A 14,010-nucleotide genomic window follows, 5' to 3' on the forward strand; every position below is an offset into this window, starting at 1 on the left:
GGGCATCTAGCTGAATCCACCAAGCGGTAGGGAGATGCCATGATAAAGATGCTTAGAGAGCCTTAGCAGGATCCTGGTGGCTTACAGCTGTTGACTTGAAGCTGCACCTCATTCTTTGCGTCCAGGCTGCTACCCATGGAAGGCATGAATCACAGGGCATCAGCTGGGAGAATGGAAGATGAGAGGTAGGGGTGGGCTGAGGAGCTGGAGAGTGTGGAAGTGGGGATGCTTCTATCTCCATGTCTTCGGGCTTGCTCAACTGCTGCTCCCTGGGCTTCTGGTGCTGCTTTTGTTGAAGCCAGCTGCTTGGTGACCTTGGACTACTTATCTCTGTGTTGTTTTTCCATTCAGAACCAGTTTTTTTTTTACTATATAATGTATGACTCATAATACTGAAATTCTTTGGAATGGAAACTGACTCAATATGTTTTCATAGGTAGTAGTGTACAGTGGTATGTTGTTAAATATAAATTCTCAGAAATTTATTCATGTTGGTTCCAAGAGAAGATACTGTGAGGATTAAAATAGTTTGAGCTTTGTGGCCTTAAAAAAATCATCATTGACCTTGAGTTAAAGAAAAGCATGCAAATGTTCTTAGAATATTCACACCGTGTAGCCCAAATCACAAGTGCATGCTTAATAGTCATGAAAATGAGAATTGCTATGCACATATTTGATTTTTATGCATACATCTTAAATGCACGGTTTCTCTACCTCCCTAAGCAATATTTAGTTCCTTTTCAAGTGTGCATACATTTTCTGAATTTGTGGAATAAATACTTGTGCAGAGCATCTTACTGAAGTCCTTACATGGCTAAAGCTTCTGTCATATGTTTTTACCTGATGTACATAAATGAAGAGACATGTACTAATTTCAGGATTTTACTTGCCTACATTTTCACAATTTCTTTTAACGGGCAACATCTTTTGCTGAAATTAATCTTGTCATGTATTTTAGAATTGTGCAGTTTAATGTAAAGACAATCCAGTCTGAAAGCACTTTTAAAAGACCTTCAGTGTATTAATGTCTATCTAGAAAACAAATCAATGATGGATTTAGGGTGGTGCGAGCAGTCCCCCCCCCCCAGGGTGCTGAGCCAAGGGGGTGCATCATCATACCTTTATTTGTAGAGATTATGTACAGGTAAAAATATGGGTAAACTGTACCTAAAGGAATTATTGTGAAAATAAGAAATACTTGGGCAGGGGCACCATATTTTGCCTTTGCTCAGGGCACCATATTGCCAAAGTCCACCCCTGAAGAAATTCAGGCTTTTTGTCAACAAAAGAAAACTGACCATATGCCAGCATCCCTCAAGGCACTGTTCAAGTGTGTTCAAGCTTAGTTCCGTGGTGTAGACTACTTTGGTCTTGGTCCAGAGCCCCAGAATATGGAAAACCTTATCTAAATTTTGTAGACCAGTGATCTTCAGCATGTCAAGAGTCAGGACTCACTTGGCACAGGGCACAAACTTCCAAGACTGCAGGCCTGTGCACGTGGAGGCCTGTGCACGTGGGGGGCTAGCAGGGGGAAAAACGCTTTTAAAGTATACAATTTGTCCACATGCTTACAAGTATCCTTCTATCAAGCAGTGTATCTGTCCATGAACCTAGGCCAACAAACACAATCCTTACACAATCCAGACTACAGTTGTGTCGCAAGAAGAAATTAAAGTTCCACTAGTTGAGAGCCGTTGTAATTTGCAAAGTTAAGTCACATGTATAAAACACACCGTTGATTTCTTTAAAATATTCCTGAGCAAGTTACAATTAAAATACAAATCCCTGTGCTCACTACAACCATGTATGAAAGCAAGGCAGATAAATTAAACCAGACAAAAAGTAAAAGGCAACATATTATTAAAGAATTAAGCCATAAATTGTTCTGCTAAATCACTTGTTTTGGTGAAGGGAAGCACTGGGGCCAACAGCTTCTAGTCCAAATGACAATTAGCTGATACATGGAAGATAATTCAAAACTCATGTAAAACACAATACAGTTCACTTGAATTGTGATTGTGTGTGGGTCTGGCCCTGTCCACTACTAGAAAGTAGTCCCTGGCAGCTTTTCACTTAAGTAATGCAGTTCTTTACCTAAAAATATTCTCACACCTCCTTTACCTCGTCTCTGAATTCCTGCCCTTTAATTTGTCCTAGGATCTCTTTCCAATCCTCTGGCTGTCAGAAAAGCTATTCTTGTCCCAAGAGCCCCATGTGGGGTTTTTAATTCCTTGCAAACTGACAACTTTTCCTTCCTTTACAGAAATTGATCTGCAAGTGTTCCAAGTTCTTTTGTCCCCAGAGTACTTGGAACACTTGTGAATGTTTTGTGCCATTATGGCATCTTAGCCAATTAGTTTAATATTCACTGCCACAAACAAAATGCAATATAGAATGCCTGACAGTTCTTTTATAAAACAGTTAGCATAAAGGTAAAGGGACCCCTGATCATTAGGTCCAGTCGTGACTGACTCTGGGATTGCGGAGCTCATCTCGCTTTATTGGCCAAGGAAGGTACAGCTTCCGGGTCATGTGGCCAGCATGACTAAGCCGCTTCTGGCGAACCAGAGCAGCGCACAGAAATGCTCTTTACCTTCCTGCCGGAGTGGTACCTATTTATCTACTTGCAACTTTGACATGCTTTTGAACTGCTAGGTTGGCAGGAGCAGGGACTGAGCAACGGGAGCTCACCCCGTCGCGGGGATTTAAACCGCTGACCTTCTGATTGGCAAGTCCTAGGCTCTGTGGTTTATCCCACAGCGCCACCCGCAACCCTTCAGAGTTAGCATAGGTTGGCCTTTATTCATAATTTGGAGTTAACACAAATATTAGCCCGTGGCTATTATGCCACTGTTATTTTCACCTTCTTTTTCTATCATGCATAAGATAATATTTAACACAATGTAACACACTTTTCAGAAATTAAAATCCAGGATCAAATATTCTCTCTGTTAAAACATTGGGCACTATGGCTGCACGCCAGGGGTATCTAATCTGTGCCCCTCCATATCTTGTTGGACTCCCAACTCCCATCAATCCCATAGCCAGTAGTCAGAGATCCCAGAAATTATAGTCCAGCAATATTTGGAAGAGGTTATCTGCCCTTATTATGGACCAAATAATGCACTTTTATCAAAGCTTTTGACTCCCCCTTGAGATATAGCAAGAAGCTTTGACACTGATAATATAGAGCAGGGGGCTGCTGTTCAAAGAAAGCAAATAGAAAATTCCACTGGTAAGCAGCATTCTGGCAACTAATATCTGCCATTAGGCCACCAAATCTACTGGCTTTACATGAATGTTGAGTTTTCCAGATAATACTGCTGGCTTTCCTTATATAGAATTTCATTAAATGCAACTCTTTGTTTTCATCCTTTTAAACCTTCTTTTAAGTTACACTGGCTCCTGTTAATATGCTGTTGCTCTAAATTTCTAGGTGATTCCCCCCAAGGAGTGGAAGCCAAGAAAATGCTATGATGACATTGATTCTCTGATTATACCAGCTCCAATTCAACAGATGGTTACTGGGCAATCAGGGCTCTTCACTCAGTACAACATTCAGAAAAAGCCAATGACTGTGAAGGAGTTTCGGCAACTTGCCAACAGTGACAAGTAGGTATAGTCATTCAGTGCCACCACAAGGTGGAGATTATGTGGCTGCATGCTTAAGTTAGAGTTTTATTTTAGAGTAATTAAGTCATGTATACTGTAGGTAATCTATAGACTGCAGTTTATGGTTTCTAAATAAAAGCTATAGTTTACGAATGCATGCAAATGCACAGTTATGCTCATGTGTGCATTTCCCCCCAATAGAATTCAATAAAATTCCTTAATACATGGCTTCTAAGGGCTAATAAAAACACATTCCTCTAATTTTTACCCTTCCACTTTTTCTGCAAACCCTCCACACAGGCTGTTCTGCAGACAGTTTCTATTCTCAAGGTCACACAGCTTTTGGAGATAGGGAAAGTTTCACTTTAGAAACTATATTGATGTACCTTTTATATTATTGGTTCTTTGGTAGGAGGCTGCCTAAAACTATTAGAAAATAAGCTGATAGCAGTATTTTGATTTCAATTTAGAAGCAGTGAATGTTGTCAGCCTGCTTGCACAATTGGACTTCCTCTCCTCCTACTTGCAGTGCCTGGTGTTTCCCCAAAATCTAGCCTGGATGGTTGGGGAAATCTTTTGGAGCAGGTGGAGGGATGCAGCGGGTTGCAGAAGGAAAGGAAAAACCTACTGCATTTGCTGGAGGACTGTTGAGTTGCCAGACAAAAGACCTTTCGGCAAAGCAAAGCTAGCAACTCTAGTTAAGTCAAGTGAAATATGAATTATCTTAATGTTACTTTTAAGAGTGTTGCAAGAATTACTTTTATTCCAAAAATTCCAATATTTGGTTATGGTTCATATATAGTATCTCATATCTAACTCTTGTATTTGGTTTTCTACATTTGTGATATGCAAGATAAGCCCACTAAAAACAGTCAGAGAAGAACTATGGTATTAAACGAGACTGCATAGATTATAGGAAATGGCATATGCATTTGAGATAGGCTTGGAAAAATGAATTTGCTCAAAATGCCTATGGTACAAGACAATGTAAATGGAATGAGACAAATAGATGAATGCATACGAACCATTTCTATGCTATTTGTTGCACTCTGGTTTTTATTTATGTACTTTAGCTAAAGGTGCTTCAAAATTATCTATCTGCGTTGGCATAGTGCAGTTGAGGGATAGTAGGAAAACACCAAGTCACCTAGCACAATTCGTTGGCTTGGAGAGTTCAGCCAGTTGTTGATATTAGTTGGTAATAGCGCCAGATTCTTGGGACTTTCAGTACAATAGATAAACTTTGCAGGAAGACTCCCCTCCCCATGAATAACACCTGAAGTTCCTTGTTCACTTCAGGTGTGATAACATGTCACCCCGATAATAATAATCGCACAAGTTTTACAAGACACACAACGAATTTATAACTGCTGACCTTTTGTAACTAATTCCTTTCTTCTCCTGCCTTTACAGATATTGTACCCCAAGACATTTAGACTATGAAGACTTGGAGCGCAAATACTGGAAAAATCTAACTTTTGTGGCACCGATCTATGGAGCTGATATTAACGGAAGCATATATAATGAAGTAGGCTCTCTGTTCAGTCATCTTTAAAATTTAGCTGAAGTTGCATCGTTAAAAAAAGACCCATAGTTTGACTATTATCTGATTTCCATTTATTTCAGTGCATGTGCACATTGTATGATGAGTTTGCAGTTTCCCCATTCTTATGAATGTTTGATGAAGGTGGGCGTGACATGCAAAGGCTGCAGTCTACACACCGCCTGAGAGTATGGCCCACTGAACACAATATTTTTATGTTGTGAAACTGCCCTGAGATCTTGAGATGACTGGCAGCATGCAAATTTAATAAGTAAAAATTAGAGCTTTTTTCTATGTATGAGTACATAGAATTGTCCCAATAGTAGTTTAGAGTTGTACCTTGGTTCTCAAACCTAATCCATTCCGGAAATCGGTTCCAAAACCAAGGTGTGATTTCCCATAGAAAGTATTGCAAACGGATTAACCCGTTCCAGACTTTTAAGAACAACCCCTAAAACAGCAATTTAACATGAATTTTACTATCTAACGAGACCATTGATCCATAAAATGAAAGCAATAAACAATGTACTGCAGTCACACAACCAATCGATCAGTGGCTGAACTGGGTTCCACACAGTCAAAAAACAAAAAAATAAATAAATAGCAAGAACAGAGCGTAACACTCAAAACAGAGCACATTTGGCTTCTGAAAAAAGTTTGCAGATCAGAACACTTACTTCTGGGTTTTGCAGTGTTTGGGTTACAAGTTGTTTGAGTACCAAGCTCTCTTCCTCTTCTGGTGGCTTAGAAAGAAGACACGTGTGATACAACTCACAGCCAGAGGGAAGGGAAACGGCAGTGTTTGAACTCTTGTCCTGTGCCCTGCATTTGGGCATTTTAATGCAAGAAGGCCAATAATGCAATTGGGCCAGCTATCCCAAATGGTGGAGAAAAGCTTTTAATAGAGGTATATTGATTTGGCAACAGCTGATACTATAAAGTTGTAAAGCCTTTGGGAATTTAGTGGAGTACAATTATCTTTATGTCTCCTCTTCTGCATCTCTGAAGGAGCTACATAATTTATTTCCTGTTTCCACTCTTAATAAGCATCAATATAACATGTTTTAAAGGAAGCACGAGACACCCCCAAGAATAATACAGTGGTACCTCTGGTTGTAAATGGGATCCGTTCCGGAGGCCCATTCGCAAGCTGAAAAGAACACAACCCGCGCCTGCGCGTGTGCGGGTCGCAATTCGCCGCTTCTGCGCATGCATGTGACATTATTTTGCACGTCTGTGCATGCGCAAGCGGCAAAACCTGGAAGTAACCCATTCTGGTACTTCCAAGTCACCACGTTACGCAACCTGAAAACGCTCAACTTGAAGCAAACGTAACATGAGGTATGACTGTACATAATGAAAACTTAGGCAGGGAAAATGGTGACAGAAAGCAAAGAGGTTGAAGGAAACGTTTGGAAGGGTATAAAAATAAAACACAGAAGTGGTGCTGGGTTAAATGGAGGTTAGGTACATTTCTAACATGCAAAGGAATGCAAAGGGAAAAGTTGTTAGAGAAGTCTTGATATTTATGCATCTTTAGGAGGGAACAATTGATATACAGTAAGTATATTTTCTTCAGCCACCAGGTGGCGGCCTTGCACAAGAAAACATTTTCATGTGTGTTGTGCTGTTAGTGAAATCTCTCAATTTAGAATCTAAATCTCTCATATTTATTCAAATTAGGGATTTTCATGTATTCAATAAGGATGGATAAAATACAATCTGTCTAGAAATGAGGCAATGGAAGGAGCAAAAGTGCTTGGTGTAATTATTTCCTCATGAGAAGCCATATGTGATAAATGAAACATTTGAATTGTGTTATCAAAAGTAAAAGCAATGCCGAAGACCTAATGGAAGCAATGTAGTTTCAACATTATATTATGGCTTTTATTCCATAATGCTTCCTTTAAAAAAAATCCAACCAGAATATTCCAAAATTCCAACCAGTCATTCCATTGTGATGATGCATATTATGCATGATAAAAATGTCTGAATTCTTTAAACTTGAGTGGCATTAAAATCAGTGCGAAATCTGTAGAAAACAACCCCTCTGTTAATAAAGTCAGTGAGTCAGGGAGCTATTTGGAATCATCCAGAGGATTTTTTTACATTTTGCTTTGGAGAGCCGAGCCCTGTGCCATATATAATACAGGATTCTGCTTTTTAAAATGGTTTCCCAGGTGTCATAGGAAACTGCTGTTGGAGTAACACAACTTCAAAGCCCACTTGGATTTATGGAAGCTTGCACCAGTTGTTAGCCACTAGTGTCCAGGAAACATATACCATTTCCTAGTTTGAACGTTTGTATAGAAAAGATCTGTCTTTTCTAGTACTCAGTTTCAACAGTGCGCTGTAACCAAGGCGTCACATGTTTCTAAACCGCACGTTGTACATGAACATCCATGTCTACATGTGCAACCTTGGAGGCTTGATATTTTGGGATCTTTTATCCAGAGTCGTTGCACACCCGTTGCACTGCATCATTAGTCACTTTAATTCATTGGAGGAATTAGGAAGAACCACTGAGTCCCAATTTTGGCTCCAAAGAGGGAAAAAAATGTTTGGTTAATTGCAGCACTAAAATGGCATTTAAGAGTAAAATAGCTTTGTGGCTTGAATGACTGAAAAGTAAAATGGTTGGTTAGAGCATGACTGTACCTGGGCTACCCAAACTCATGTTTGGGTAAATAGTTCACACTTGTTAATATCATGGCAACAAAGGTAGGTGAAAGCAGAGGGTCTAATTGTTGCTGTATAAAGAGCAGGGACTGGCGCTAGCGATCCGGAAGGCAGAACTGTAGGGCTAGATGCTCCAGGGGAATGCTTGAATGAAATTAGATATATTTGAGCCATGCAAGGGCAGAAGGATAATGAGATTTAATAAATGGAGGAGTTAGGGAGAAGTGGAGATATTGAAATGCCAGTAATAGCCTGTTCTAACCAGAGGAGAAGGTTGGGCACAGGATTCCTAACTTTCACCGTGACCTGAGGGTGTGCAGTTGTCATTAGACCAAAGTTCCCAGCTCAACGGGGAATGGATTTTGGGTTGCTGCTCCTCGCTGCAGGGAAAATACTATGATTGTCATGGGTTGTTGAAGCAAGCAAATTTGATTCCTTAGAGCCCTCTCAATATAGGTCCAAAAATTGATTATTTCATTTAAGGGAACTCAAGGTTCCTAACTCACCTGAATAAAATAACAAAGATTGAAAGGAGGCAAAGAAACAGTGTAGAGGAAGCAAGGCTTAGGGTCTAGATGGGCTGCAGCAGTCTACTCATATGGATGTACCACAAGACTGAACAAATGTTAGCAGGCCTTTGAGGAGAATCACAGAGGCTGAACTGTGGAACAGCCTGTTGGAGAGAGATTGAACAACAGGGTCTCAAGGTGGGTGGGGAGGTGGACTTTGCTTCAGGGGACAGGCATCTGAGACAAATTACTGAGGCTGGGGGGGGGGGAGAAGAAGCTTCAGAACAGGTAGCATGCTAACTAACAGGTTGCAATATTCCCAAGTTTCCTGCAACAATTTTACGTGGACAGTCTTGGGGCAACCATGAATCTCATGTGCCAATCAAGTTAAGGGATTCTAAGTTCATACTGTTTTGGACTTGAGTTTCAGAGGTGCCTCATATGAGAAATGAGGATGGAGGGAGTGCAAGTCGGAAGGCAATTTTTGTTTGTCCAGGTAAATCAAACTGAATTGAGGCCCGTGCTTTCATTTAAAGTTTCATTTAGAATACATGTGTAGTTTTGCACTTCTCAGTCCCATGAAGCAAGATGTCTCAGTGGCATGTATCCAATTAAGTTATTCTCTGAATAGACCCACTGAAATTAATGGATCATAGTTCCATTCATTTCATTGTGGCCACTCTGAGTATGACTGGCACTGGGTACAACCCAATGACTGCAACCAGTCTATGCTAAGTCTTGCTTCCTCTGTACTGCTTACAAAGAGCATGTAATTGTTGCAAGTTACCTGCAGAACAAAGCTAAAAGTGTGCCTCCTGAATTATTATTATTATTAAGCTCCTCAACAACCACCAAGGTAGTTCACAGGGCATGATGAAGATTGTCCGTCCCAGTAATTGCCTTCGGTGTCTGGTAGTCAGAGGTATACGACCCCTAAATTTAGTGATATTTTGATATCAGAGTTAATATAGTTATAGAAAATAGGTTTATCAATAGTTATCTAGTATTTTACGGGGGTGGGTGAGGAATGGGGAAAAGTGTAGTAGTAAAATCTTAAACAGGATTAAAGATAGGGTATAAACTCATGCTTTTATTTCTAGAAAGCTGCAAAATCAAAGCAAACCTTTCTTTCATGATTTACTGTGGTAATAACTGCACTTCTTGAAAGCACTGATAGCATTGTATTTCATGGATATAACTGTCTGTTTTGTTTACTGATGAAGTCTTCTTCTGTACACTTGGAAATATCCTAAGGTAGTAGCTGTCATTTAGAACAAATTGTGGAGTTCTACAAAGAAAGCTGAACTATGGAGTTCTTAATAACAGACATATTTTTCTTAGGTTTTGTCTAGTCTAGTGCAACAGATTTGTGTGTGTTTTCTGCTACAAAAAAGGTAGAAAGTTTAAGGAGCTATTGCATTTGCACCTTATTTCATAATTGGCCACTACAGTACAGTACTTAACTCCTATTCCTGTTATGTTTTTTGTTTAAAAGTATACCTAGTTCAAGAGATACAATACTGAAATGACAGTGCTTGAGCAAAGAGTAGTTCCTACTAATGTTGAAATGGTAACTGCTGCTAAGAGACTGATTTTGTTTTTAACATGTATCTGAAGCCATCCTTTGTCCTATATACAAATAGTCATCCTCAAGTCCTGTGGGACAGCTCTCTTTTGTCTTGAATTTTGCCCTCTCAGTGAAAAGCTGATGGTGCAAGTTTGCTTTTGTTCATATCTTCCCCCCCTTTTTTTATCTCTTTTGACATTGATCAGTTGTGTCCCCATATATTCCTTTCAGAATGTTAACGAATGGAATATCGCTCATCTTAATACTATACTGGATGTCGTAGAAGAAGACTGCGGAATCTCAATTGAGGGAGTCAACACCCCATATCTGTATTTTGGCATGTGGAAGACAACATTTGCATGGCATACTGAAGATATGGATCTCTACAGCATTAATTACCTCCACTTTGGGGAACCGAAATCATGGCAAGTTAACTCTTTAGGAAAATCAATTTTCCAAAATGTTTATTGGTTTCTGAAGGTTAAAGGAGAAAAGCAGGCATTTGTTTCAGGGCACTGTATGTGAATAACAGAAGGATCCAGCCCAGTCGGAAATGTGTAAAACATCTGGAGTTTGAGATTTACGAGGAAAGAAGAATACATTATAGTAGAGCTGGGCAAGTTGTGGCCCTTCAGATGTTGTTGGGCTCCACCTCCCATCAGTCCTAGCCAGCATGGTCAGTAGTCAGGGATGATGGGAATTTCAGACTACAGTGGTACCTCAGGTTACATACGCTTCAGGTTACATATGCTTCAGGTTACAGACTCCGCTAACCCAGAAATAGTGCTTCAGGTTAAGAACTTTGCTTCAGGATGAGAACAGAAATCATGCTCCGGCGGTGTGGCAGCAGCAGGGGGCCCCATTAGCTAAAGTGGTGCTTCAGGTTAAGAACAGTTTCAGGTTAAGTATGGACCTCCGGAACGAATTAAGTACTTAACCCAAGGTACCACTGTTATTTCCTGGATATCTGATGGGAGGGCGTTCCACAGGGCAGGCGCCACTACCGAGAAGGCCCTCTGCCTGGTTCCCTGTAACCTTACATCTTGCAGTGAGGGAACCGCCAGAAGGCCCTCAGCGCTGTAAGCAGTAGCTTACAGATAAAGCTGCATGGTGATAATGTGGTGCTGGTCCAGTCTTAACATCAATGCAAATAATAGTAATTTTATTATTTATACCCCGCCCATCTGGCTGGGTTGCCCCTATGTCTGTGCAGTGTGTGAGGAATACTTGCTCTGGTCTCTAGCCATAAATCTATGTTAACTATAGATTATACAACATGTACTGATGAACTGAGTGAACCAAAAGGTGATGACCTTTAATGGAAAGGACCGAAACAGAGAACAATATATGTCACATCTGTTACGATCATTTTAGCGTATCTAAAAGGAGACAATTTGTATGTGTTGCAGTTATGTGCACATAATTAATCACATATTGCAGTTGGGTAGAAATGCAGATACCCGTTTACAGGACTGCATCGTTGGTGTTTGTAGTTCATTGCAAAGTACTTAACCTGAGGTACCGCTGTAGTAATGTCTGCAGAGCTATAGTAACATAGTGAGCTGCCTTATACTATTAGGTCATCTGGCAGTGCCTCTCAGGGTTTCAGGTGGGAGTCTCTCTTAACTCTACCTGGAGATATCGAGGATTGAACCTGGGACCTTCTGCACGCAAAGCAGATGCTCTACCACTGAACTGCAGCTCTTCCCCAATGGCTTCCAATCCTTCCCTTAAACGTCAGAAAAACTTCTTTTTAAAGGCAGAATCCAATAGATCAGTGATATGCAAATTAAAAGGCCTGAATGCAGGCTGTAAGTCTTACCGATTTTTATTTTTTAAAAAAGCTGCTCCCCCTGCTGTCATTGGCTGGTTCCTGTGATATCACAGAATGCTTAGCTCTTGCCAAGGCATTAAGTTGTTGGTAACAAAGGTCTAGGGACACAATGGGCAATCAGATGGTAGAAGGGGATACAGATAAATTAGGAAGCTGCAGTATCACAACAGTAATCAGCTGTGAGGCTGTGTGTGCCAGAGAGCCCATATAAATGAACACATGAGAATTAAAATGACGTTGCAAGTACGCAACATGGTTACACATGTTTGGCCATGTTTCTCCAGTGAAACTCAGAGAGCTGCAGATGATATTCCACTGTCTTACTCAATGCAGCCCCACTAAAATTAGTAAACATGGCTAAGTTAGGTCCATTAATTTCAGTGGGTCTGCATAAAACTTACTTCAATAGCACCCTGTATGTTTTAATTTAAGTATATATCTAGTATTGCTAAAGGCACCACAGTAAGCTTTCTGGGAAGTAAGTTACAGTCAAAAGCATGGGATTTATTTCCAAGGTCAAATATTTGAATCTGGGAATAAAAATAGTTTCTGCATTCTGTGTAAAGGAAGCTGAATATTGTAATGCAGTGGTATTGATATTAATGGCATCGCGCTTTAGATTCTTTTTTGAAATTGTATCAGTGCCAAAGTTGTGTGACCTTGCTCTACCAATACTTCCCTTTCAGTTGCATTTAGATGAGAATGAAGCACCAAGCACTAAACAAATATGTAGCACTTCTTCCTTGCAGAACTACTAGTGTGTTGACCAGTTTCTATTTCAAGGCTAATTGCTTTCATTTAAATGGGCAAAAAAGCTATTATTTTCCTGACAGTAATGATGTACAGCACTCTAGGTTCACATCATTGGTGTAAAATATGTTTGGGGTTTTCATTTTTAATTGTATGCATTGATTTGAAATGATTGATTTTTATAAACTGAATTGTATTGTAACTCCAGTAAAGAAAAGCACCCTTTTCAGATAATGCAGCTGAACATTTTAAAAGTAGGTAGCTCAAATTTAAACATCAAGTTTATTCAACGGTAGTCAAAATATGATACAATAAATACAATATTCATATAATTTAATGTGGAAACGATATGTTTTATTATCATGTTGCTAAAACGGATTTCAGATTTATTTTATTCCTGTGCATTAAACTAATATCTAAGAATAAAAATGCAGTTTAAATGTTACGTTGGAAACGTGGGAAACACTTTGCTGTGGATTTATCCCTGCAGTTGTACTATAACATTTGAAAAGTGCCTAAATGGTATAGGATTACAATCCTGAGTATTTGGTAAAGAAATACTATGCTTGAATAGAGGTCACTTAGTGATCCGAGGGGTTGTTTATTTCCCATAGTTTTGCAGCAATAAAAATTGGAGGCTAAACATACCCGGAGGACTCCTATAAATACACATCAGACATTCTAAGGCACCTTTTCCTACCAGAGATCTTGGAAACCCATTTTGAAAAGCTGGAGTAGCCTTAAACCACATGAAAACAGGAAGTAGCCTCCTTTTATTTACACCCCCTTTTCTTCTAGAACCTGATTGCTTTGATCATATAATAAAAAAGATTAAGACTGCAATTCTGACTTTACTTACCTTGGAGTAAGTCCCATTGAATTCAATGGGGCTGATTTCTGATTAGACATGGTTATGATTGTGCTTTATACCATTCTCCCTAGGCATCCCTGTTGCATTGGCTTCTTGATATCAGTTGGAACAGAAGTGCAAGTTCAGTTTGCCTCACTGACTGCCGCATTTAATTTTGGTGTTGACTCACTTTTATTCTCGGAGATACATGGGTCCTTTTAATAAATGGTAGTGACACCTCAAATTCAGATACAGTGGTACCTTGGGTTACATACGCTTCAGGTTACATTCGCTTCAGGTTACAGACTCCACTAACCCAGAAATATTACCTCGCGTTAAGAACTTTGCTTCAGGATGAGAACAGAAATCGTGCTCTGGCGGTGTGGCGGCAGCAGGAGGCCCCATTAGCTAAAGTGGTGCTTCAGGTTAAGTACAGTTTCAGGTTAAGAACGGACCTCTGGAACAAATTAAGTACTTAACCCGAGGTACCACTGTACATGTTTACTGAAATGAGCTTACTTTCAACAAACTTTATACCCAGCTGTAGCAGAGCAGAGACTAAATGAACTTTGTAAAATTATGTCACAATAGTTCACAAAATTACATAAATCATAGTATGCGAGGTATATTCCAACACCAACACCCCAAAGAGCCAAATTATTTGCT

General features: G+C 39.8%; 1 protein-coding gene across 6 annotated transcripts in view; it reads left to right on the top strand.

Moving 5' to 3' along the window:
* Window positions 1-14,010, top strand: part of KDM4C (lysine demethylase 4C) — a gene marked incomplete at its 5' end in the record, with an annotated part of 188,174 nt that overhangs the window by 13,571 nt on the left and 160,593 nt on the right. For all 6 annotated transcript variants that reach the window (XM_083482243.1, XM_083482240.1, XM_083482245.1 and 3 more), the window contains 3 exons: window positions 3,437-3,612; window positions 5,026-5,140; window positions 10,142-10,335. In XM_083482243.1, the coding sequence (XP_083338369.1) occupies window positions 3,437-3,612; window positions 5,026-5,140; window positions 10,142-10,335 (485 nt within the window). The remainder of the gene's footprint in view (window positions 1-3,436; window positions 3,613-5,025; window positions 5,141-10,141; window positions 10,336-14,010) is intronic.

The sequence above is a fragment of the Podarcis liolepis genome, assembly GCF_965112155.1.
Source record: "Podarcis liolepis genome assembly, chromosome: 17".
NCBI lineage: Eukaryota > Metazoa > Chordata > Lepidosauria > Squamata > Lacertidae > Podarcis > Podarcis liolepis.